Source organism: Siphateles boraxobius, unplaced genomic scaffold (genome assembly GCF_051911475.1).
Source record: "Siphateles boraxobius isolate OS27281-9 unplaced genomic scaffold, OSU_SipBor_1 8, whole genome shotgun sequence".
Classification (NCBI taxonomy): domain Eukaryota; kingdom Metazoa; phylum Chordata; class Actinopteri; order Cypriniformes; family Leuciscidae; genus Siphateles; species Siphateles boraxobius.
In genome coordinates this window covers 25,537,604-25,561,809 of record NW_027509208.1, presented here as the reverse complement: position 1 = coordinate 25,561,809, position 24,206 = coordinate 25,537,604, and the positions used below count along the sequence as shown (strand labels likewise).

The following is a 24,206-nucleotide window of genomic DNA, read 5'->3' as shown; positions in this document are numbered from 1 at the left end:
CGTTTTGCATGGCGTCCCCACTGCGTATAGCTACGCAATACGAAGTGACCGTTCGAAAGGGAACTACTCGGTTACTCACGTAACCTCAGTTCCCTGAGTTAGGCAACGAGTATTGCGTAGCCAGCCGCACTATAGTAACATGGCAAGTTGTCGCTTCAGTCGTTAAACCTGCTATAATGGCGAATTCGGGGACTATTATAGACTGAGGTCACGCCCCCTTGGCGGGCTCTGACGTGTATGACCCAGAGTGATCTCATTGGTCGCACGTCAGAGGCGCCCGCGTCATTGGATGTGCAGTTGCCGCAGCGCAGCCTATGAGCGAGCCAGACGCTCATGTTCTAGCTGTGCAGCTGCAAATGCCCTTTACATAAAGGCTTCAGTAAATCGAGGAAAAGGAGTTTCCCCACTGCGTATAGCTACGCAATACTTGTTCCCTAACTCAGGGAACTTGGTTATGTGAGTAACCGAGTAGTTTTAAACACTGGCTGATTATGTACTTGCTCAAAAATGTATTTTGGATAATTTTTAACCCAAAAAACTTACGGAATGCAGCTTTAATTAATATTTGTGTGCATCAGGGTTGTTATAGTTCTGCGAATAGAATTGTAAAACTTGTTTCTTTGTATCTTTGCAAAATGAGTAAACAAAATGTAGCTTTAATTTTGTTTCAGCATTAGTTAGTTTTTATCCCTTATCCACCTTATTTTACAGATAAGTGCGGTAGCAGCCATTTGTAATTTTAATGTTTCTGGCTTCCAGTTATTTTTAGCTGTGCAAAACAGCTTGTTATGCTGCTTAATATTGCAAACTGCTATTTCTTACCATATTATTTTAATTTATTGTCTTAATTATAAACACACTAGTTTGAACTATAAAACTGTAAACAGTTTTACAGTTTACTGCACTTTGAAATATTCTTCTCATTATTTCCCCATAGCGGCTAATAAATCGGAAGTTGCACACATTCACAGAAAACACCTTACATCTGTATGGAAAAATAAGGTGGATAACACAGCACAATTAATTCTTTCAATCTGCCAATGATTAAAATTTATAGGAAAATGCTGGGGTTGGCTGTTGTACACGTCAATCAGACACCCTGTCTAATTGGGTAGCGCTGGCCATCTTGGCCATCTAACATTGTTTGAAAATATGAAACCTACAGTAAAGTCATTTTTATTGGAATTTTTCAAATTAATGACAACTTTGTAGTAATATTCATTACAACTCAACAAAATTCAGTTTAATTTGATAATACTTAAAAATAGGATTTTTACCTTTATAATAGTTATATTATAAATACAGTTTAATTAATCTAGGAGGTATTCCTAAAAAGCATAAATTCTTAAACTGGCATTTATCATTTGTTTTTATGACAAGTAGTTATTATATCATGAGTCGTGATGTGTATCATAAGGAAGTTGCAGAGACACCCTCCTATTTCAGAAGTTTTTACTCTTCTTGTAATGCAGTTGTACATATTCTTGTGTTCCAGATGTGTATATTTAATGTGTCTGTCTGTGTGTTTTCAGACAAAGCTCCAGTGGCTGTGTGAGGAGGTGCGTGAGCGGGAATCCAGTGAGAGGAGGTTGAGGAGGACACTACAGCAGCACAAGGAGCAGATGAAAGCACTGAAGCAAAGCAGAGACTCAGAACTGCAGAGCCTCCTGGACCGCATTACCCAGCAAGATCTGCTCCTCAGAGACATCCAATCAGAGAAGAGAGGTACTAACTCACCTTAGAGAAAAGTAATTTCTAGATCAGAATTTATTGGGTCTGACACTTCAGCACAATTGTATCCCATAATTCTACTGCATAAGCATTAAAACCCTCTGGGGTACTTCGGTCACTTCTGACCGGACTTTTTAATTTAATTTAATTTTTTTAATCGTAGCGTCATCGGAATGGTACGAAACCATATTTGGCATATGAACACACAAAAAAATTGTGAACATGATTTGAAAAGTGGTCGTAAAAAAATAGTCGCACTCAAGACCTTCGGGTCAAAAGTGACCGCCATAGGAAATGAATGGGAAATTGGCAAAAATATGAAAATACAGAGTTTTTTTGTGCGTACAATCTACAAATCAGCCATGATGCAGAAAAAAAGCACACAACAGTGAAGGAGTGAATCTCTAAAACATCAAGAGTGCAAAACAGACAAATACACTCACACACACACTTATACACACAAAAACACACGCACACACAAATGAACGTGTGTCATTGCAAAAGCTAATTTTGGGAAAAGTGTGAAATAAAAGCTATTATTCATCAATGTAAGGAATAAAAAGCGCACAGCAATAAAAGCATGAGACTGTAAGCCATCAAGTTTGCAAAATACACACACACACACACACACACACACACACACACACACACACACACACACACACACACACACACACACACACACACACACACACACACACACACACACACACACACACACAGGGAAATATGAGACTGGTGAAACTGTAAAAGAGAAATGTGAGAATATGTGAAATAAAATACAGTTACAGTTAGTTACAAATACAGTTAGTATGTAAATATGTAAATATAGTAAGAGAAATAAAAAAAGTGTTTTAAATATCATCCTAACTATATTCACGTATTATGTGCATATTATTTACATATTCAATGAACAGTAACTCTTATTCAAAAGGCAACAGCAATTATGAACAAAAAACTAAAATAACTGCAAAAGTATAATAATTGTCAAATAGTAAATGGAAAATAGACAAGTAAAAAAAGTGTTTTAAATATCATCCTATTTTCCATTTACTGTTTGATAATTATTATACTTGTGCTGTTATTTTAGTTTTTTGTTCATAATTGCTGTTGCCAATTTTTTCCAATTCAAGTTACTGTTCATTGAATTGTACAAAAAATAATTTTAAACCAACCAAACAAACAAACAAAAAACTTGACAAAAATAGTCTTTGAGAATTTCTTATTATATATTAAAATCCACAACCTGAAAAAATAGGCAAATATGTGCAAAACAACTAGAATTCACAAGCCTTTCTACAGAGAGCTGTAAATCCATCTAGTTGTTACAATATATTACATGATAATTATGCTCACTACTTCCACCAGATGGCACCAATCTGATTTAAAAAAAAATTCTATAGGACTAGTCTCTAATTTAACCTGAAATACAGCATTTAAAAAAAAAAAAAAAAAAAAATATATATATATATATATATATATATACACGTTTTCTATTATATTCAATGGGGAAAAATGGATCATAGTTATTGCATAAATATTAATTATTATCATAAAATTCTCAAAAAACTTGACAAAAATAGTATTTGAGAATCTGTTATTATATATTAACATCCACAACCTGAAAAAAATAGGCAAATATGTGCAAAACAACTAGAATTCACAAGCCTTTCTACAGAGAGCTGGCAATCCATCTAGTGGTTACAATATGATATTGCATGATAATTATGCTCCCTACTTCCAACAGATGGCACCAATCTGCTTTCAATTTTTTTTTCTATAGGCCTAGTCTCTACTTTAACCTGAAATACAGCATTAATTAAAAAATAATTAAAAAAATATATAAATTTTCTATTATATTCAATGGGAAAAAATGGATCATAATTATTGCATAAATATTAATTATTATCATAGAATTCTCTCAAAACACCAAAGAAAAAATATTATTGAACAAAAATACATTTAATTGATTTTACTGAAAAAATAACAATTTTGATTTCAGGGGTCCGGTCACTTTTGACCGTGAAAGTCCTATGTGTGACTGGAAAACGAAGTACCCCATGTTAAATGTACACTGTGTTGTAATTTCTCCCATCTAGCGGCGGAATTGTATTTTGCATCGAAACGAATAGTGCTCTCTAGCTCCTCGCTTATTACCTCAAACATAGCCTATGCTGCTATTCATCAAAGAGCCTGTTTAGCTTTTAACTATACATGTTCGCTTTTAACTAGACTGTTATGCTGCCTATATAATAAATTACACAACCAAGCAAAGAAAAAAAGCTTGTAATTTAGACCGTAACATTGACTTACCTGTCAAGATGAAAGCAGGCAACTTAAGTGCCCCTTTCGAAGTGTTTTTCCTTCATTAGCTCTTTCCACCTGGACATTAACGCTCATTTTTTGAAATCGCCGGTCAAGTTTCCTTTTACGTTCAATTTTAGTTTTTTTTGGCTAAAAGAATTCCTTCTCCTATGGCTCGGCATAACTATGGTCCTGCATTATAAAGTACCGTGGAGTGCAGCCTTTCAAATTTGCCGGGGCAGTGACAAGCGCCTCTCACTGATCTCCTTGTCCGTTTCGGCTCAGCTGGTTTCAGTCATGTGACGCTGGCTCTGAGCGAAAACGCATTGTGTAAACGCATTTAGGTAGGCTAGTGCCTTTTGTCCCTCTCTGCTATTATAGTTTTTTCAAGATGGCGGTACGACATGGAAGCCTCCATGGACTTACCCGTCTCATGTAAATAAAGATAAGAAATTCTTCGCTTCAGTTGAAATACAATTCTTCAGTTGTGTTTCCTTTTCCACACACAAAAAAAGTTATTTTAAACATACTTTTTCGAACTCTTCCTAGCCTGTTTTTATACCTCACACGAAATTGAGTATCCACCATCTCGAGATGCCCCAGACAATACGTTTTTAAAATAATTTTAATAAATTTTTTCAAAGACTCAATCCTCACTCATGACTCTTTCCAGAATTGTTTTCACGTGGGTGCTTTAAAATATTAGCCATTTCTGTCAATGGATACCGGTATGGATACTAGATACTGGTAGATGATCAAAAGAGGGTCTTAATACGAATGTTGTCCACCATGTTGTCTCATTGATTAAAATCTCTGTAAATGGTTCAATAGATTGACTGCAAAGATTTTGAAGTGATTTGCAACTTCAATAGATTTGCAAAGAAATCTGTTAAATCTCCAAAATGCTTATAGATCATTGTTAATTTTTTTTATAAAACACATTTGTTTAATTAAATATTGCTTTGTCAGTTTTTTCCAATATAGTGCAGCCCTATTGCCCGAGTTTTTCACTGTTTGAATGCTCCAGATATTTGCATTTCATTTCAATTGGAATTATTTCCATTAGTAAAGCAAAAGTGTACAAAGAAAGTGGTCTAAAATGTAAGTTACTAGTTTCCATTTTATTTTGCAACGTGTTTTAAGAGAGTCATATCACACTGTAGAAAAAAAAACTGTTGGTCTTAATCATTATAGTTTAGTTTGGTTTTCAAGTTAAAAAAAAATCTTAAAATATCATATACTCGAAGCAAATATGTGTTTGATAAGACTTGTTTTCAGAGACTGTCTTGAATTATTTTTGGCAGTGAGATAAAATGTACTTATAGACTTACATCAATAATAGATATTAATATTTTTTTTTGCATATTTGCACATAAAAAAGGTATTAACTTAATATGAAATCTTAATAGTAAAATCAAGTAAATTAATCTTTTTGTTTTGTATTTTTAGTATATTTCAGTTTTTACTCTAAATATTATTTTAAAAAAATCTTGTGTTGCATGGAAGAAAAAGTCGCATACGTTTTGAGTGAATGATTCATTTGATGACTCTTTTTCAATACCAATGCTCATTAATATGGTCTTCCAGGTCTTCTAGAAAATGGCCGCAAGAAAGAAGAAGAGATGAGAAATCTTCAGGTCAGTGTAAAGGAGTTTGTATAAATGTTGCACTCTTAGATTGTGTGTGTGTGTGTGTGTGTGTGTGTGTGTGTGTGTGTGTGTGTGTGTGTGTGTGTGTGTGTGTGTGTGTGTGTGTGTGTGTGTGTGTGTGTGTGTGTGTGTGTGTGTCACCTTTATTTATAAAGCGCTTTTTACAATACAGATTGTTTCAAAGCAGCTTAACAGAGATAACAGGAAAATAATGTTGTAATAGTATTGTTAAATACCAAATTAAATGTCCCAAACTAAGCATGCCAAAAGCCAATGGCGACAAAGGCAAAAAGGCAACAGTGGCAAGGAACCAAAACTCCATCAGGTGACAGAATGGAGAAAAAAACCTTGGGAGAACCCAGGCTCAGTCAGGGGGCCAGTCCTCCTTTGGCCAATGAACGAACAGTGTATGATTATGATTCAGGCAGCATTATAGGTCAGAAGTCAGATGGGATCAGAACTTTCACAATATTTATCCAGTTCCATCTGGTTGGGGGTCGGAGTCATCACGCTGGTATGGAGACGAGTTTGTTGAGGTGTCCATGAGGCCTTCACAGGGTTGGTGAGGCTGGCACCTCAGGGATGAGTTGTCGTTGTGTCCATGCAATGGTCCTTCATCAGATCTGGATATGGCCTGGATCCGGCGGTTTGCGGTAAACCTCGGGATAAACAGAGAGACTAATATTAGCGTAGACGCCATCCTTCTTATGATGTACAAAGTACATCAGGATTTATGGGAAATGTTCCCGGGTCCGGCTGATCTAAACTATGCAGCCTAACATTGAATTATAGAAGTCTATAATGTGTTATGTGTATGCTAAGCCAAAGAGATGTGTTTTTAGTCTAGAGTTGAACTGACAGTTGTCTGCTTCCCGGGCCATGTTAAGCCCCTTTCACACAGCACGTTGATCCCGGGAAATTGCCAGAACACCTTCTGTGTGAACGCAAACACGACCTGGGATTGATGCCGGGATCGATGCCGGGACCGATGCCGGGTTGGGGAACCTAGTAACATTGCCGTGTTCAGTCCTGGAACGCACGCTGTGTGAACAAAAGCTGCAATCAATGCCGTGTCGTAATGATGGCGCTGAAGCCGGGATCGTTCGCCAGCGTGAAACGGTACGTAATGCGCTAGTTTATGATCGAATCAGAGAAAAAAATGCACAAGCGTGGTTTCTCGAGAGAGAGAGAGAGAGAGAGAGAGAGAGAGAGAGAGAGAGAGAGAGAGAGAGAGAAATCGCAGCTCATAAGCAAACTATAGACACTGCTGAGACATTACATGTCACATCGATGTCACGTGTCTTTACGGGTTGTGTGTGAACGCACTCCTGATTCCGGAAAATCATTGGCAGTGTGAATGAACCAAAGGCAAACGAACCCGGGTAAAATCCCAGGCCACTTTACCCGTGTATTTTCCGGAATCTCTGTGTGAAAGGGGCTTTAGGAAGATTGTTCCAAAGTTTTGATGCTAAATAGGAAAAGGATCTACCGCCAGCAGTCGATTTCGATATTCTAGGTATTATCAACTGGCCAGAATTTTGAGATCGCAATAGACGTGAAGGACTATAATGTGTTAAGAGCACGCTCAAGTACAGGGGTGCTAAACCATTTAGTGCTTTGTAAGTAATCAGCAATATTTTGAAATGTATACAATGTTTAATGGGGAGCCAATGCAGTGTTGACCGAACCGGGCTAATATGGTCATACTTCCTGGTTCTGGTAAGAACGTGCAGGGCAACCACCCAGTAGAGCATTACAATAATCTACCCTTGATGTCATGAACGCATGAACCAATTGTTCTGCATTTTTCATTGAGAGCATATGGTGTAATTTGGATATATTTTTAAGATGAAAAAATGCAGTTTTACAGATACTAGACACGTGACTTTCAAATGAAAGATTGGTATCAAAGAGCACACCCAGGTTCCTAACCGACGACGAAGACTTGACAGAGCAGCCATCAAGTGTAAGACAGTATTCTAGGTTATTACGTGAGGAAGTTTTTTGTCCAATAATTAGAATCTCTGTTTTTTCAGAATTAAGTACTAGGAAATTACTAGTTTAATCCGGTTTTTTATATCAGCTATGCATTCCGTTAATTTTGTGGATTGGTAAGTTTTGTCAGGGCGTGAAGAAATATAGAGCTGAGTATCATCAGCATAACAGTGAAATCTAATGCCATGCTTCCTAATGATATCTCCTAAGGGTAGCATGTACAGAGTGAACAGCAATGGTCCTAGTACTGAGCCTTGTGGTACACCATACTGAACTTTTGACCGATAAGACATCTCTTCATTTACTGCTACAAACTGATAACGGTCAGATAAGTATGATTTAAACCATGCTAGTGCAATTCCACTAATGCCAACATAATTTTCGAGTCTTTTTAAAAGAATGTTGTGGTCGATAGTGTCAAATGCAGCACTAACATCGAGTTGCACTAGTAGAGAGATACAACCACGATCGGATGATAAGAGCAAATCATTTGTGACTCTAATGAGAGCTGTCTCAGTACTATGATACGGTCTAAATCCTGATTGAAAATTCTCACGGATACCATTTCTTTCTAAAAAGAAACATAGTTGTGAAGATACTATCTTTTCTAGTATCTTTGACATGAAAGGTAGATTCGAGATTGGCCTGTAATTGACTAATTCTGTAGGATCAAGTTTGGTATTTTTAACAAGCGGTTTAATCTTAGCCAGCTTAAAAGTTTTTTGTATCCTAATGACAAAGATGAATTAATGATATAAAGAAGAGGATCTATGACCTCTGGAAGCATCTCTTTCAATAGTTTAGTCGGTATAGGGTCTAACATACATGTTGTCCATTTAGATGATTTAACGAGTTTATAAAATTCACCCTCTCCTATAGCAATGAATTAATCTAATTTTTCGTCAGTGAGACTACACTACACTGTCTGATGTGATACTGTAGTAGACGGTTGAATAGTAATAATTTTCTCCCTGATATTATCAATCTTGTAAGTAAAAAAGTTCATAAAGTCATTACTGCTGTGCTGCTTGGAAACATCTGAGCTTGAAGCTTTATTTAGTTAAGCCACGGTTTCAAATAAATACCTAGGGTTTTGTTTATTTTCTTCTAATAGGGTTGAAAAATAAGCAGATCTAGCAGTTTTTAAGGCCTCTCTGTATGCAATCATGCTCTCTTTCCATGAAATGTGAAATACCTCTAGTTTTGTTTTCTTCCAGTTGCGCACCATTTTTCTCACTGCTCTCTTAAGGGCCTGAGTGTGCTCGTTGTACCATGGCTTTGGAATATTTTCTTTGATCTTCTTTAAGCGCAAAGGAGCAACTGTGTCTAAAGTGCTGGAAAAGAGAGAGTTAAAAGTTTGTCGCAATATCAAGTTCTTCTAAGCTATCTTGGATGCTGAGATGATGAAACTGATCAGGAAGATTATTAATAAAGCATTCTTTAGTGGCAGAAGTGATAGGTTAAATGAAGTTTACAAGAGACTAGATAATGATCTGAGATGTCATCACTCTGCTGTAGAATTACAACAGCATCAACATTGATTCAACGTGATAATATTAGATCTAGAGTATGATTACGACAATGATTAGGTCCTGACACGTGTTGTCTAACTCCAATAGAGTTAAAAATGTCTTCAATTGCCAATCCCAATGCATCTTTTTCATTATCTACATGTATATTAAAATCACCAACAGTTAGGACTTTATCTGCAGCCAGTACTAACTCTGATAGAAAGTCAGCAAATTCTTTGATAAAGTCTGTATGGTGCCCTGGGGGCCTGTATACAGTAGCTAGCACAAATCTTAAACGTGATTTATCATTTGCACTATATATTGTTACATTAAGCACCAACACTTCAAAAGAATTATATTTGAAACTAGACTTCTTAGTAATTTTGAAAATATTACTATAAATTACAGCAACACCTCCCCATTTGCCTTTCAGACGAGGTTCATGTTTATATCCGTAATCTTGGGGGCTGGACTCATTTAAAGTAATGTAATCGTTTGGTTTTAGCCAGGTTTCTTTCATACACAGCACATCTAGGTTATAGTCTGTAATCATATCATTAACAATAAGTGCTTTTGGAGTAAGGGATTGAATATTCAGCAACCCGAGTTTTATCATTTGTATCAAATCTGTTTTTTATTTGTTGAACATCAATTAAATTTTTAACCTTGGATGGGTTTGGACGTTTTTTTTATTTCCTAATTCGGGGAACAGACACAGTCTCTATATGATGATATCTAGGTGAAAGAGCCTCTATGTGATGGGATTTATTGGAACTTGTGTGTGTGTTTCCATGTTTTATGTGGACTTTCCATAGACATAATGATTTTCTTACTGTAAAAACTGTATATTCTTTCCCCTAACCCTACCCCTAAAAGCAACCCTCACAGAAATTTTTTGCATTTTTACATTTGCAAGAAACATTTTTTTTATTATGATTTTACAAGTTGTTTTACTCATGGGGACCAAAAAATTTCCCCACCAGGACAAATATTTTTATTGACATCTTTACTTGGCATCCTTGTGTTTACCAGGAACACACACACACACACACACACACACACACACACACACACATAAATACATCTCCTCTGTAGTGTAGTGGTTGCAATCTTAACCTTTATGTAATTCTGCATGCACATCAGTTGTCCTGCATGTGGCAGGCATGTAATAACACCATCTTACCTTTGCTTGTCTGCATGCTTTCAAACCAAACCCACTGGGATCTGGAACACCTGCTATCCTACGTCCATTATGAATCAATCCCCTTAATGGGGCTCAGAAGAAACCAGCAGCAGGCTGGCAGACAATAGGACACAGACTCAGTAATTACACTTGGCCTTAGATTTTCCTTGATGCTGCTTTTAACTGGTGGATTAGAAACTGCTAGGAATCTCTGAAACAAAACTTCCTGTGTACAGTCAAAGTAATTTCTGTTTCTCTTTTTTTTTCAGGACCGGGTTGTAGATCTTGAAATGGTAAGATTTGTTTCCCCCATAGTGTTAGTAAATCTGTCATATACTTATTTGTCCAGTGAATATGTTAATCTTCAGAATTTTCTACAATTAATTCAGCTTGACCTGTTTAAAGACTCCATTGCAACCTTTTGTAGATAATTCAGCCTTAAGCTGCACTGGCGCAGAGTGAACCCAACAGAATGGTGGTGATCTCTGTCATGAGTTTCTATTTTCCACATGCGCTGTTTCAATTGATGGCTTTTATAAAGGTGTGTTTTTTGTTGGTTAAATGTTTTGCTTTATAAGATGCTTCAAAAGGAGTTAATCTTTGAATTCCTGTGTTGTTTCATTGTGTTTCTTTTGAACAAAGATCAATCATATCAGAACTTTTGCACCTTTAATATAACAATTACAACATATGCAATGGCACTGAAAACCAGTGACATTTCAGAGAAAAAAGATAAACATAAACACTTAACTAATCATCAAGCTCATGTAAAACAGTACATACATGTCTTCACCTGAAGTGACTGACTGACTCTCAGCTGTTCTTGTAAGATTTTTTGACATCATCTTGGCTTTCTGGGTTTTAAGGCAGTGCAATCCAGTTTGGTACAGAAAACCCATCAACAATGATAGCAAATGGTTATTTATGCCTGAATATATGGATCCCATAGCTAATACAAGGCCTCTTAAACAAGGCTCTTGGACTAAGAGGGCTCACTGGCACTCAGTTACTGCTGGACCCTATATAAAGGCCCCCAAACCTCTAAGAGAACTTTTTTCCTATCCTGTTTCAAATTATATTTATTTGAACCACTCGTTGAGCTTCATTATTTGTATGAAAGGTGTTGTAAAAAGTACTTTTTAGGGCCCTTTCGCACCTTTTTTGGTGTGTACCTTGTTTGGTCCGGATTTTCTGACTTTTCAGGTGTGAAACATCCCCCGGACCATAGTCCGGACCAAACAGACGAAATTTAGACAGACGAAAAGAGGTAGTCTCAGTTCCGGATCAAACTGAAGAAAGGTTTGGTTCGTTTCTAGTGTGAAAACATTTTCTGTATGGTTTGGACTTTCAGACCATTTACAGGAAGTTCCGGTGGTTCTCGCAGGATTGCTTGCAGTCTTCTCATCCTTTCCTGCCGGCGACGATAAAATGTTCGCACAATGAGGACGTTCTTTTGGCGAATTTGAACTAGCCTCGAGTATAGTTGGTGCTGCAGGTAGTAATGCCGTAATAATAACAGTATAGTGGCAACGATATGTGTCTGTTCATTAATTCTTGTCAAAATTAACCGCCAAATTGACAACACACTGACGTCAGACGCACGTCCGTTTACAAACCATTCAATGTCAAGATGCAGCCCACATAGATGATGACGACAGGGCGCAAGTATGTCATGTAAAGTTCTTTAGTGCGCGAGCATAATTGCATTGTGAAACCAAACCAAAACTTACCGAATGTATAAAATGTATCAAAACATGAACTTTGGTTTGGACCTTGGTGTGGACTTTCAAGGTGTGAAAACGTATATATCTTCCTATCTTCCCTAGGTTGAAGTTAGAATCGTACATGCTTAAAGAAAGAAAGAAGGGAGATGGTTGGGAAATTTGCGCAGTGCCCACCACCCTGACATCACTCTTTTTTTCTTTTGCCTAAATTGACTATTCTAAATGATCCAACAAAACGGTCCATGAGAGAGCAACAGAGTATGTTTTCGCATGCTTATGATTTAAAATTTGTCAAAAACTGTTAAAACATACTCTCTTTGCTCTCATACTCTAATGACATTTACTTTACACTACAGGATGGGAATTACAATACTTTTGCCTTAATTATTCTCTTGCATGAGATTAACACTTAGTTTCTGTGAAAACAGTTTATAAACTCGTCTCATTACAAACCTTGTGAAATGCTGTAATCATCTGTCCACAAAAATGTTGGAAAGTATGCAAATCTGGAATAAAGCTTAAAGGTAGGGTAGGCAATAGCAAGCTAGCTTTGAAAGCATAAGATCCCACCCTCCCTTTAGAGCGTCTCCAAAGCCACGCCTCCTTCAAAACACATGACCACTGCAGATTTTGCAAAGCGTCACGAGACGGGGTTAAAGGGTTAGTTCAAAAAAAATATTCTGTCATTAATGACTCACCCTCATGTCGTTCTAAACCCGTAAGACCTTTATTCATATTCGGTACACAGATTAAGATATTTTCAATGAAATCCGTGTTCACGAAAGCACTACGACGCATGCGTGTGGAGATGACGCAGGAGCTGGCGTTCTGATATATAACCCGAAAGCTTGTGTTTACAAGTAAAGGAAAATGCACGCTGTACATAAAATGGTTCATAAATATGTCTTCAGATTTCAACATAGAGGATGAATTGCAATGTTTTGCCCAACCTTACTTATTCGAACCAGAATATACATTACAGACAATGAACTAAGAGAGAGAAGATGCTGCAACACAACCACAGACAGAGAGCACTGGAGAGCTGGTGGTGTCATAAATGTTATCAATTCCAAGCGATGCCTACTGAACAGGAGAGTGCTGCATTAATTGGGATATTTTCATGCCACAGCTTGAAAGTTTGGATAATTCAGACGACACGTGTATCTCGCTGTGTAACAGAGGATCCCAGCTTGCCGCCCCCGCTGTATTTTAGAAGTGATTTTTTTATTTGCCCAAAGTGAATTGGAGGTGACGTCTGAGGCCAGAAGGACCGGGTAGCTCACTATCTGTAGAGTAAGTAGCCAATTTCTTTACTAATAAGGTATTATACATGCAGCCTAGACACTTACTATACATCGGTTTTCTGTTTACAGCCAGTGCAGACTTATGGCGTACTGGGTTGTACTGGAGTGGATTCTGCTGCCAGTTGGTTGCGCTATAACTTTGACTCACAATAGTGACATCCATGTGATCGGGCTCTTACAACGAACACACTGCTGAAGTTTCTTCAAGATCAATTAATGTATAAAGAAGTTATAACGCACTTCCTGTTTCCATTATTGGCCATAAATTTGTTTCCTCGCCACGGCCAAACCGTTCGAGATATCAAAAATCCCCTGGCAATTTTTCATCCTCAATGTCTTGACTTCATGCACACCGAGTTTGGTGATGATCGGGTGAATTCCCTAGGAGAAGTGTTCCAAATTCCTGAGCGTGCGTTTCCAAACAACCCTAAATAGCCGACTTCCTGTTGGGCTGACGTAAAACTTAGAGTATGTAAGTTGTTTGGCCCGATGAGATCTATTTGTGTACCGAGTTTCAGATTATTACATGCAAGCGTGTTTGATATATGGACAAGTGTTCAAACCCCATTCTAGGGGGGCGCTGTCGACCCCCCCTGCCACGTCCGGGTACCATCTTCAGCCCGGGCCTGATGGCCGTGGGTTCTGACCCGTGTGCAAAGTTTCAAGAGTTTTCGAGCATGTTAAGGGCCCCAAAAGTGCCCAAAAGGTAGTAAAATAATAATAAATATAGCTGCGAGCAGCGATTACGGGCCCAAGCCGGTGGCACCGCAACCCCGGTGCCTTTAGTTACCTAAAGGCACCGGAGTGGCGGTGCCACCGGCTTTGGCCCTTCATCGCTGCTCGCAGCTATATTTATGTGTGAGCAAAAGTGTGCATTGAGGGCACATATCATATGCGCGAGCAACCTTCTGAAACCTAAAATGAAAAATGAGACACCCTACGGTCTCATGGACTTAATGGACACATGAAATAAGTAAGTTATGAAAGTTAAATCAATTGTGCCAAGACAGAATATTATTTGCCTGATCTGATTAGAAAAAAAGTGTGTGTGTGTGTGTGTGTGTGTGTGTGTGTGTGTGTGTGTGTGTGTGTGTGTGTGTGTGTGTGTGTGTGTGTGTGTGTGTGTGTGTGTGTGTGTGTGTGTGTGTGAAAAGTGATTGAACAATGTAGACATAAAAACATACTCCGTCCTTTTGTTCATACAGGACATTATTCAAACTGCAAAGTGTTTACTTATATTTGTGAACAATCGCAATAAAACACAACATTGTGCTTTTGTCAAACTGTAAACTACAACTGTCACCCAACCAAAATCTCTTTTTTATTTTATACAGAAATAAATAATCTATCATTCAGATGAGAATAAAGTTAGTGTTAGGTCAAATTTTAAGGAAAACTCTGAAATATAGCACATTCATTTAAAATTCATTCAGGTTCAATTACCAAACATACAAATCTTAATGTAATTTAAAGCAAACAATACATTTAAAATATATGGGTTGTATGCCCCTTTTTTTTTATATAAAAAGATATATATCCAAAAAGACAAGGCCTAAACTTTAACAAGGGTTAAACAATCACTGTAACAGACACAATTATACACACACACACACACACACACACACACAGACACACACACAAGTCAAATCACTTACATTTTATATGCAATATTGACTTTTTTCTGTTTCAGCAGTGAAAATAGTTGAACAAAGATCACAGCAGAACCATCGAGCATCTCACAGCAACGTGTTTTCTCTACTGAATGATTCAGCATTTTGAACGAATCGGTTGACTCAAAGATTCAATGACCAATCCATAATCTGTCTCATTCATGAATGACTCAGCCGTTCGAACGAATCGTTCAAACAAATGAATCAATGACTCGCTCATTAAGACGGTCGCCTGGCGACACCTAATGACGGTTTAGTGATATGTTTAAAAGTATCATTCTTTCAAACGATTGTTAATTAACTCATATTTGAAACATAAGCTATATATATACACACATATATATACACAAAAATAAAATAAAAACACATTTGAAGCGTGTTTGCTTACTAAATTGTGAGCAGAACGAAAGTTGCAGCAAATATCAGCAACAGGAGTCAAATTTCATTAATCACGAGAGTGAAGAGCTGACTGAAAAGATGATGACGGAATAGGCTATTTTATGTAAAAGCGCCTATTTAAGCGAATCTGTCATTGTACTCTTTTGTTGTTGTGTTTTCCGTGAAAAATAATAGACTATTGAACTCACAATTCAAGCAATTGGCCCCCGATATTGCACTAATTTTAAAGTGACACTAAAAAGTATGCGGCTGCAGTGGCATTCATTACGGTGCGCGTCCATGGCGACGAGCGAGCAAAACAGAGCGAACGTTTTTTCATTTCTACTTCCATAGAAATTCATTCGAGCGCACTGCGAGCGCCACCACTATAAATGTCCTTACTTTACTTTCACTTTTAACTTAGCGATATAAAAGCCCCCAGCGGTGTTACACGTCAAATAACCGGTGAGAAAAAATTCTCGGAGTCACATAGCAGCTACCTATATTTAAATACAACAGGCCTACCTGATTTTGAACACAAGAGGGCAGTATAGCCCTATGTATTATTTGATATATTTATTTTTTAACTGAATAGTGCATCCTGGCTGTTTTTAAACTTGTACATTATTCTTAAATTGAAAACAAGAATAAAATGGGTTTAGTTCTGATATTTGTATAATTTTATCTAGAAATAAATGGTGTATAATTAAATTTTTAGAAGATATGAGGCTTTTAGTGTTTATTTTTTTTACATGACTTTAATCCCTCGCCATAGCAAAACAATTAGAGATATTCAATAGATATTCACAATTATGCTTCTTTAATGTATTTTCATCATGTTGAAAAAGTTTGGTGGGAATAAAATAAACCACTTAAGAGGAGTGGGTAAAAATGTAGAGCCTGGTTTTGCAAAACATCCACATTAAGACCAAAATAGCCCACTTCCTGTTGGGCTGGCTTAGAGTTGTTTGGCCCGATGAGATCTATATGAGTACAGAGTTTCATAATATTACATGCAAGTGTGTTTGATTTATGGACCAAATTTTCTGACCAAGTTTAAGGACCAAGTTAATTTAATTAATAAACTAATTATATAAAACTATTTTCAATGCACTACAATTCAACTGGTTATATGCCTTTACTTATTAATATAACTTATTTAAAAAATACAAGGCGTAAGACATTTATTTTCTTTCTTAATGCAGGCCAAACCACACAGCAGTCAAATGGTTAATCTAGCCCCCCTCCCCTTCCCCACAATCACAGACACACACACACACACATAGACTTGGGTTCAGAGAGAGAGATACATAAAATGACAATATTCAAACCATAATATCTGACTTCCTCTTGGTCTGAGCTAATGACAGTTAATTAGAAAGTTGTCCGGCTTGATCTGAACAATATGCGTACCGAGTTTTATGATTGTAGGTAAAACTATAAAACTAACCCCCCCACTTTTGTCAAAAGGTGGCGCTACTGAGTCCCTGCACCACGCCCGTTTCTGAAACTTTGCACATGTCTACAGGCTAGTAAATGTGATATGTCTGTCGAGTTTCATGCAATTTCAAGCTATTTCAGGCATGCTAAGAGTCTCAAAAGCATCCAAAAAGAATATTAAAGTTTGATGCGTTGCCATGGCACCAGTATCTAAGATATCAATAATCCTTTCACAGGTCTACATCTGCCGTGTATTTACATTATACAGATGAAGTTTGAAGCAAATCGGGTTAAAATAAGAGGGTGATTTCAAAGCATTTTGAAAGTGACACACTTCCTGCTGCCAGTTGGTGGCGCTATAACTTTGACTCACAATAGTCACATCCATGTGATCGGCCTCTTACAACGAACACACTGCTGAAGTTTCATTAAGATCAGCTAATGTATGCTGAAGTTATAACACACTTCCTGTTTCACGTTTCTCGCCATAAATTCGTTTCCTCGCCACGGCCAAACCGTTCGAGATATCAAAAATCCCCTGGCAATTTTTCATCCTCAATGTCTTGACTTCATGCTGACCGAGTTTCGTGGCATTTCTTTGAATTCTCTAGGAGAAGTACTTTAAATTCCATTTCATGCGTTTTACAAACAACCCTAAATAGCCGACTTCCTGTTGGGCTGGGGTAAAAAGTAAGAGCATGAAGTATATATGAACCGATGAGATCTATATGTGTACCGAGTTTCATATTATTACATGCAAGCGTGTTTGATTTATGGACCAAGTTTTCGGACCCCGTTCCAGGGGGCGCTGTCGAGCCCCCCTTCCACGCCCGGGTACCATCTTCAGCCCGGCCCTGATGGCCGCGGGTTCTGACCCGTGTGCAAAGTTTCAAGAGTTTTCGAGCACGTTAAGGGCCCCAAAAGTGCCCGAATAGTCGTTAGAATAATAATAATAATAATCCTTAGGAAAACAATAGGGCCTTCGCCTTTTCAAGGCTTGGGCCCTAATAATAATAATAAATATAGCTGCGAGCAGTGATTACGGGCCCAAGCCGGTGGCACCGCAACCCCGGTGCCTTTAGTTACCTAAAGGCACCGGGGTGGCGGTACCGCCGGCTTTGGCCCGTAATCGCTGCTCGCAGCTATATTTATATATATATATATATATATATATATATACATAAAAAGCCGGTGGCACCGCCACCCTGGTGCCTTTAGGGTTATTGTGCACGACGTGACACAAAATATCTGTTGGCTATCTGCCGAACGGCTCTGGTAGTTCCGCTTCAGCACTGATGATGTTGTAGAAATAGTGCGCTCTGGTTGGTCTGGATTATTCGGGATTTTTTATTTTATACAGAAATAAATTATTTATAATTCAGATGAGAATAAAGTTAGTGTTGATTAAAATGAAGGAAAACAAATATATTGATCTGAAATATAGCACATTAATTTTAAATTTATTTAGGTTCAATTACCAAACATACAATCTTAATTTAATTTAAAGCAAACAATACATTTAAAAGATATGGGTTGTATGCACTTTTTTTTAATAAAAAAAGATATATATCCAAAAAACAAGGCCTTAAAGGGTTAAACTCTTGTCACTGTAACAGACACAATCTCTCTCTCTCACACACACACGTCAAGTCACTTCCATTTTAGATGCAATATTGAATAAGCAGAAAATTCGGATTTTCTGCTCTGAAAATATAAATAAGCATAAAAATTGAATAAGCACTTTTAATATTCTAAACAGAATAAGCACTAGTCGCTAATGAATAAGTACTAGTACTTAATGGAATAGATACTAGTATCTAAAAAATAAGTACTAGTAGCATGAAAATAGAGACTAGTAGGTTAAAATGATAAAATGTTAAAACGGCTTGCCATATTGGCTCAGAGAGAGAGAGAGAGAAAATGACCTTTTAGATACTAGTACCTATTAAATAGATACCAGTACTTATTCATTAGCTACTAATACGTATTCAAAAGAATATCTAAAGAATAAGCACTAGTATCTAAAGAATAGGCACTAGTACTAAAGAATAAGCACTAGTCGCTAATGAATAAGTACTAGTATTTAATGGAATAGATACTAGTATCTAAAAAATAAGTACTAGAAGCATGAAAATAGAGACTAGTAGGTTAAAATGATTAAATGTTAAAACGGCTTGCCATATTGGCTCAGAGAGAGAGAGAGAGAAAATGACCATATTCAAACCAAAATATCTGACTTCCTCTTGGTCTGAGCTAATGACAGTTAATTAGAAAGTTGTCCGGCTTGATCTGAACAATATACGTACCGAGTTTTATGATTGTAGGTAAAACTATAAAACTAACACCCCCACTTTTGTCAAAAGCATCCAAAAAGAATATTAAAGTTTGATGCGTTGCCACGGCAACAGTATCTAAGATATCAATAATCCTTTCACAGGTCTACATCTGGCGTGTGTCTACATTATACACATAAAGTTTGAAGCAAATCGGGTAAAAATAAGAGGGTGATTTAAAAGCATTTTGAAAGTGACACACTTCCTGCTGCCAGTTAGTGGCGCTATAACTTTGACTCACAATAGTCACATCCATGTGATCGGCCTCTTACAGCGAACACACTGCTAAAGTCTCATCAAGATCAGTTACTGTATGCTGAAGTTATAACACACTTCCTGTTTCCATTATTCGCCATAAATTCGTTTCCTCGCCACGGCCAAACCGTTCGAGATATCAAAAATCCCCTGGCAATTTTTAATCCTCAATGTCTTGAATTCATGCTGACCGAGTTTCGTTGCGATTGGTTGAATTCTCTAGGAGGAGTATATCGAATTCCAGGGGCATACGCTTCCAAACAAACCATAATAGCCGACTTCCTGTTGGGCTGGGGTAAAAAGTAAAAGTACAAAGGATATATAAACCGATGAGATCTATATGTGTACCGAGTTTCATATTATTACATGCAAGCGTGTTTGATTTATGGACCAAGTTTTCGGACCCCGTTCCAGGGGGCGCTGTCGAGCCCCCCTGCCACGCCCGGGTACCACCTTCAGCCCGGCCCTGATGGCCGCGGGTTCTGACCTGTGTGCAAAGTTTCAAGAGTTTTCGTGCACGTTAAGAGCCCCAAAAGTGCCCGAATAGTCGTTAGAATAATAATAATAATAATAATAATAATCCTTAGGAAAACAATAGGGCCTTCGCCTTTTCAAGGCTTGGGCCCTAATAATAATCCTTAGGAAAACAATAGGGCCTTCGCCTTTTCAAGGCTTGGGCCCTAACTAAAAAAATCCTAAGGAAAACAATAGGGCTCTGCGCCCTTTCAGGGCTTGGGCCCTAATAATAATCCTTAGGAAAACAATATGGCCTTCACCTTTTCAAGGCTTGGGCCCTAATAATCCTTAGGAAAACAATAGGGCCTTTGCCTTTTCAAGGCTTGGGCCCTAATAAAAAAGAGAGGAAGAAGAATAATCCTTAGGAAAACAATAGGGCTCTGCGCCTAAAATAATAATAATAAAAAGAAGAAGAAGAAGAATCCTTAGGAAAACAATAGGGCTCTATTAGGGCTCTATGATTGCCGCGGCTGTAAAATTTGGGGTGTATTTGCTGCCTTTTACCGCTAAGAGGCGCTACAATCACAGACTTTGAAAAGTGTCCGTTTATTCTCTCTATTGCGTAATCTCTGCCGCCACGCTGTGGCTCATTCAGAGCAATTGAAAGCTGGTAGCAGATTAATTCCAGTGAAACGTAGTTAAAATAATTCATAATCACAATACTCAAATTAAATTGAATAAATAATGAAAACTTAAAACATCGCAATAGAAACATATTAGGCTACATTAATGAGGCTTTGCAAGAGCATAAGACGTTGACTGAACAGCAGTTCTGTCGGTAGCTCTGTGGTCAACGCAACGACATGAGCTTACGGAGCTTCAAGCGACCCGAGATCGAATCGCATTGTAGCATACATGCTGTTGGCCGACAGCGTTAATGTTTTACCGTTCTTGATGCTTAACTGTTTATTAGGGCCCAAGCCTTGAAAAGGCGAAGGCCCTATTGTTTTCCTAAGGATTATTATTAGGGCCCAAGCCTTGAAAAGGCGAAGGCCCTATTGTTTTCCTAAGGATTATTATTATTATTATTATTATTATTATTATTATTATTATTAGGGCCCAAGCCTTGAAAAGGCGAAGGCCCTATTGTTTTCCTAAGGATTATTATTATTATTATTATTATTCTAGCGACTATTCGGGCACTTTTGGGGCACTTAACGTGCACGAAAACTCTTGAAACTTTGCACACAGGTCAGAACCCGCGGCCATCAGGGCTGGGCTGAAGGTGGTACCCGGGCGTGGCAGGGGGGCTCGACAGCGCCCCCTGGAACGGGGTCTGAAAACTTGGTCCATAAATCAAACACGCTTGCATGTAATAATATGAAACTCGGTACACATATAGATCTCATCGGTTTATGGGCCAGTGACAAATAAGGTTTTCAACTGATTAAAAATTCAAATAGGTTAAAACTGCACATCAAAGTAGTTATTATCTTTATGGGGATGTTTTTTACTTATTACTAAAATCTCAATTTTAAACAATGTATTTTAAGCGGTTTAAGTGAGAAATATGTGACGACACCAGTCAAAATGTCATACGGGATAACGTTAATGCATTTTCTAAATATTATAATATTAAAACTTTTCAAATCAAAAATACTTAATGAATATGTAAAGTGATGCAGTAAAACAATATTTAAAGCTCAGAAAAAAAAATCTGCACAACTATTTTTTTCTCATTATATTGTGATTTCTTTAAACCTGACCCTACTTGTTCAAGTTCTTTACACACATTTTAACACTGCAATGTGATTTAAAATGCAAAAATTCTGAAAAAGTTTTACAGGACTTGATATCATGTTATTATTGTTTCCTCAACTCCATGAAGTGAAATTATGCATTTCAATGGGAAAAAACAGCGTTATCCCGCCTGACTTAAATTGTTACCCGGTATGACACCATATGAGTTAACACATGAATTGTCATTTTTACAACACTTACACATAATAATGTTCATAAATAATTAATGTTATGCAATGTTTTTCCAAGGAAATTAATTAGGCTCCACTTTAAAGAAATAGAGATGTGGTTTTCAGTGTGTAAACTGTTACACACAAACTCAGTGTGGTTTCTTCCCAGATTTGGCAAGTAAATACATTTAAACCATTTTTTTTTCATGTTTATGAATATCAAAACAGCACAACTTTTCAACATTAGGTTTAATTTATTACTGAAAAGTACCTTGAACCATTTTACTGATCATAGTCAATCTACATCGATATTCATAAATAATGTAAAGGGTTAAAGTAGGCGACCTTCACTCATTTCACTGAACAAATTTACAAAAGCATCTAATTGAACAACATATTTATAAAGAAAAAGCTTATTAATGGGTTAAACACTGAATCACTAAATTACATTAAATGAACACAATGTTATTTTAGACAATGTCTATAGTAAATGTAATGTAACTGTAATTGAATATTATTATGAATTATATAATTTGCTAATATTCAACTAAACAATGTTAATGATATGTTAATATCACCATTTGAATGGAAATTATGCAAATTAAAGCTGAAAACTGTATAAGAATATATTGTCAAACACGTCATCCAAGATAACGGATGACATTATGGGCTAACAACTGTTATCCTATATGACAAAATTGTTATCCGGTATGACAAAATTGTTATCCGGTATGACAAAACTCAGATTAAATCTTAATCAGGCAGTATTTTTGGCTACCTATAGAAATCTGCAACCTTTACCTTCAACTTCCAAATATATAAAGTCATGCTAAATAAACATATTGACATAAAATCCACATTATATATGTTATTTTAGCGTTATCCCACATGACACAGGATTTTACTACATAGTGTGCTAGTGAGGAAAAAGGGTAAGTTAAACACATTTTATGAAAGACATAAAAGACTTTCACCATTGTTTGGGGGTCCTTCAGGGTCTTCCTGATTGTGTAACATGCTGTCTCACATCGTGTCAAAATAAAATTTACAATAAAATTGCTCCAATTTGCTTGTTATCCCGTATGACATTGGCTGGCAGCCAGTTTTGGGACAGAATGCACCAAAGCATAACAATCTACTGGATGTCATATTCGTTGTAATATTTAAATATATTGTTGTCAAGACTCATACAATAATGCCTGTGGCAGAGATGTTAGGGTTTATTAATTTTTTTACAGTTTGTTTGGCTTTTTTGTATGTCACTCTAAGGTCCGGACAGTTATCCGGTATGACATTATAAGACTATAATGTCTAATAATTCTTACACTTTGTAATACCCTCACTATATGTTCATATCATTTGATAAACAGAGATTAATAGATTCAATAAATGTGCTTTTTATTAAACATTTCCTTATTTTGACTTCATAAAGGGGTTTGGACATCAAAATTGCACGTCACGTCATTGGGCCTTATATATCCTTTGTACTTTTACTTTTTACCCCAGCCCAACAGGAAGTCGGCTATTATGGTTTGTTTGGAAGCGTATGCCCCTGGAATTCGATATACTCCTCCTAGAGAATTCAACCAATCGCAACGAAACTCGGTCAGCATGATGTCAAGACATTGAGGATGAAAAATTGCCAGGGGATTTCTGATATCTCGAACAGTTTGGCCGTGACGAGGAAACGAATTTATGGCGAATAATGGAAACAGGAAGTGTGTTATAACTTCAGCATACATTAGCTGATCTTAATGAAACTTCAGCAGTGTGTTCGTTGTAAGAGGCCGATCACATGGATGTGACTATTGTGAGTCAAAGTTATAGCGCCACCAACTGGCAGCAGGAATTGTGTCACTTTCAAAATGCTTTGAAATCACCCTCTTATTTTAACCCGATTTGCTTCAAACTTCATCTGTATAATGTAAATACACGGCAGATGTAGACCTGTGAAAGGATTATTGATATCTTAGATACTGGTGCCATGGCAACGCATCAAACTTTAATATTCTTTTTGGATGCTTTTGAGACTCTTAGCATGCCTGAAATTGCTTAAAATTGCATGAAACTCGACAGACAGATCACATTTATTAGCCTGTAGACATGTGCAAAGTTTCAGAAACGGGCGTGGTGCAGGGACTCAGTAGCGCCACCTTTTGACAAAAGTGGGGGGGTTAGTTTTATAGTTTTACCTACAATCATAAAACTCGGTACGCATATTGTTCAGATCAAGCCGGACAACTTTCTAATTAACTGTCATTAGCTCAGACCAAGAGGAAGTCAGATATTTTGGTTTGAATATG

General features: G+C 37.2%; 1 protein-coding gene across 7 annotated transcripts in view; it reads left to right on the top strand.

The window, feature by feature from the left end:
- Positions 1–24,206, top strand: part of cep128 (centrosomal protein 128) — a 165,673-nt gene that overhangs the window by 96,223 nt on the left and 45,244 nt on the right. For 6 of the 7 annotated variants that reach the window (XM_077219951.1, XM_077219955.1, XM_077219953.1 and 3 more), the window contains 3 exons: positions 1,533–1,725; positions 5,623–5,672; positions 10,643–10,666. In XM_077219951.1, coding sequence (XP_077076066.1) covers positions 1,533–1,725; positions 5,623–5,672; positions 10,643–10,666 — 267 coding nt within the window. Of the gene's footprint in view, positions 1–1,532; positions 1,726–5,622; positions 5,673–10,642; positions 10,667–11,576; positions 11,666–24,206 lie in introns of those variants that run through there. The other variant, XM_077219957.1, reaches the window with a different exon arrangement.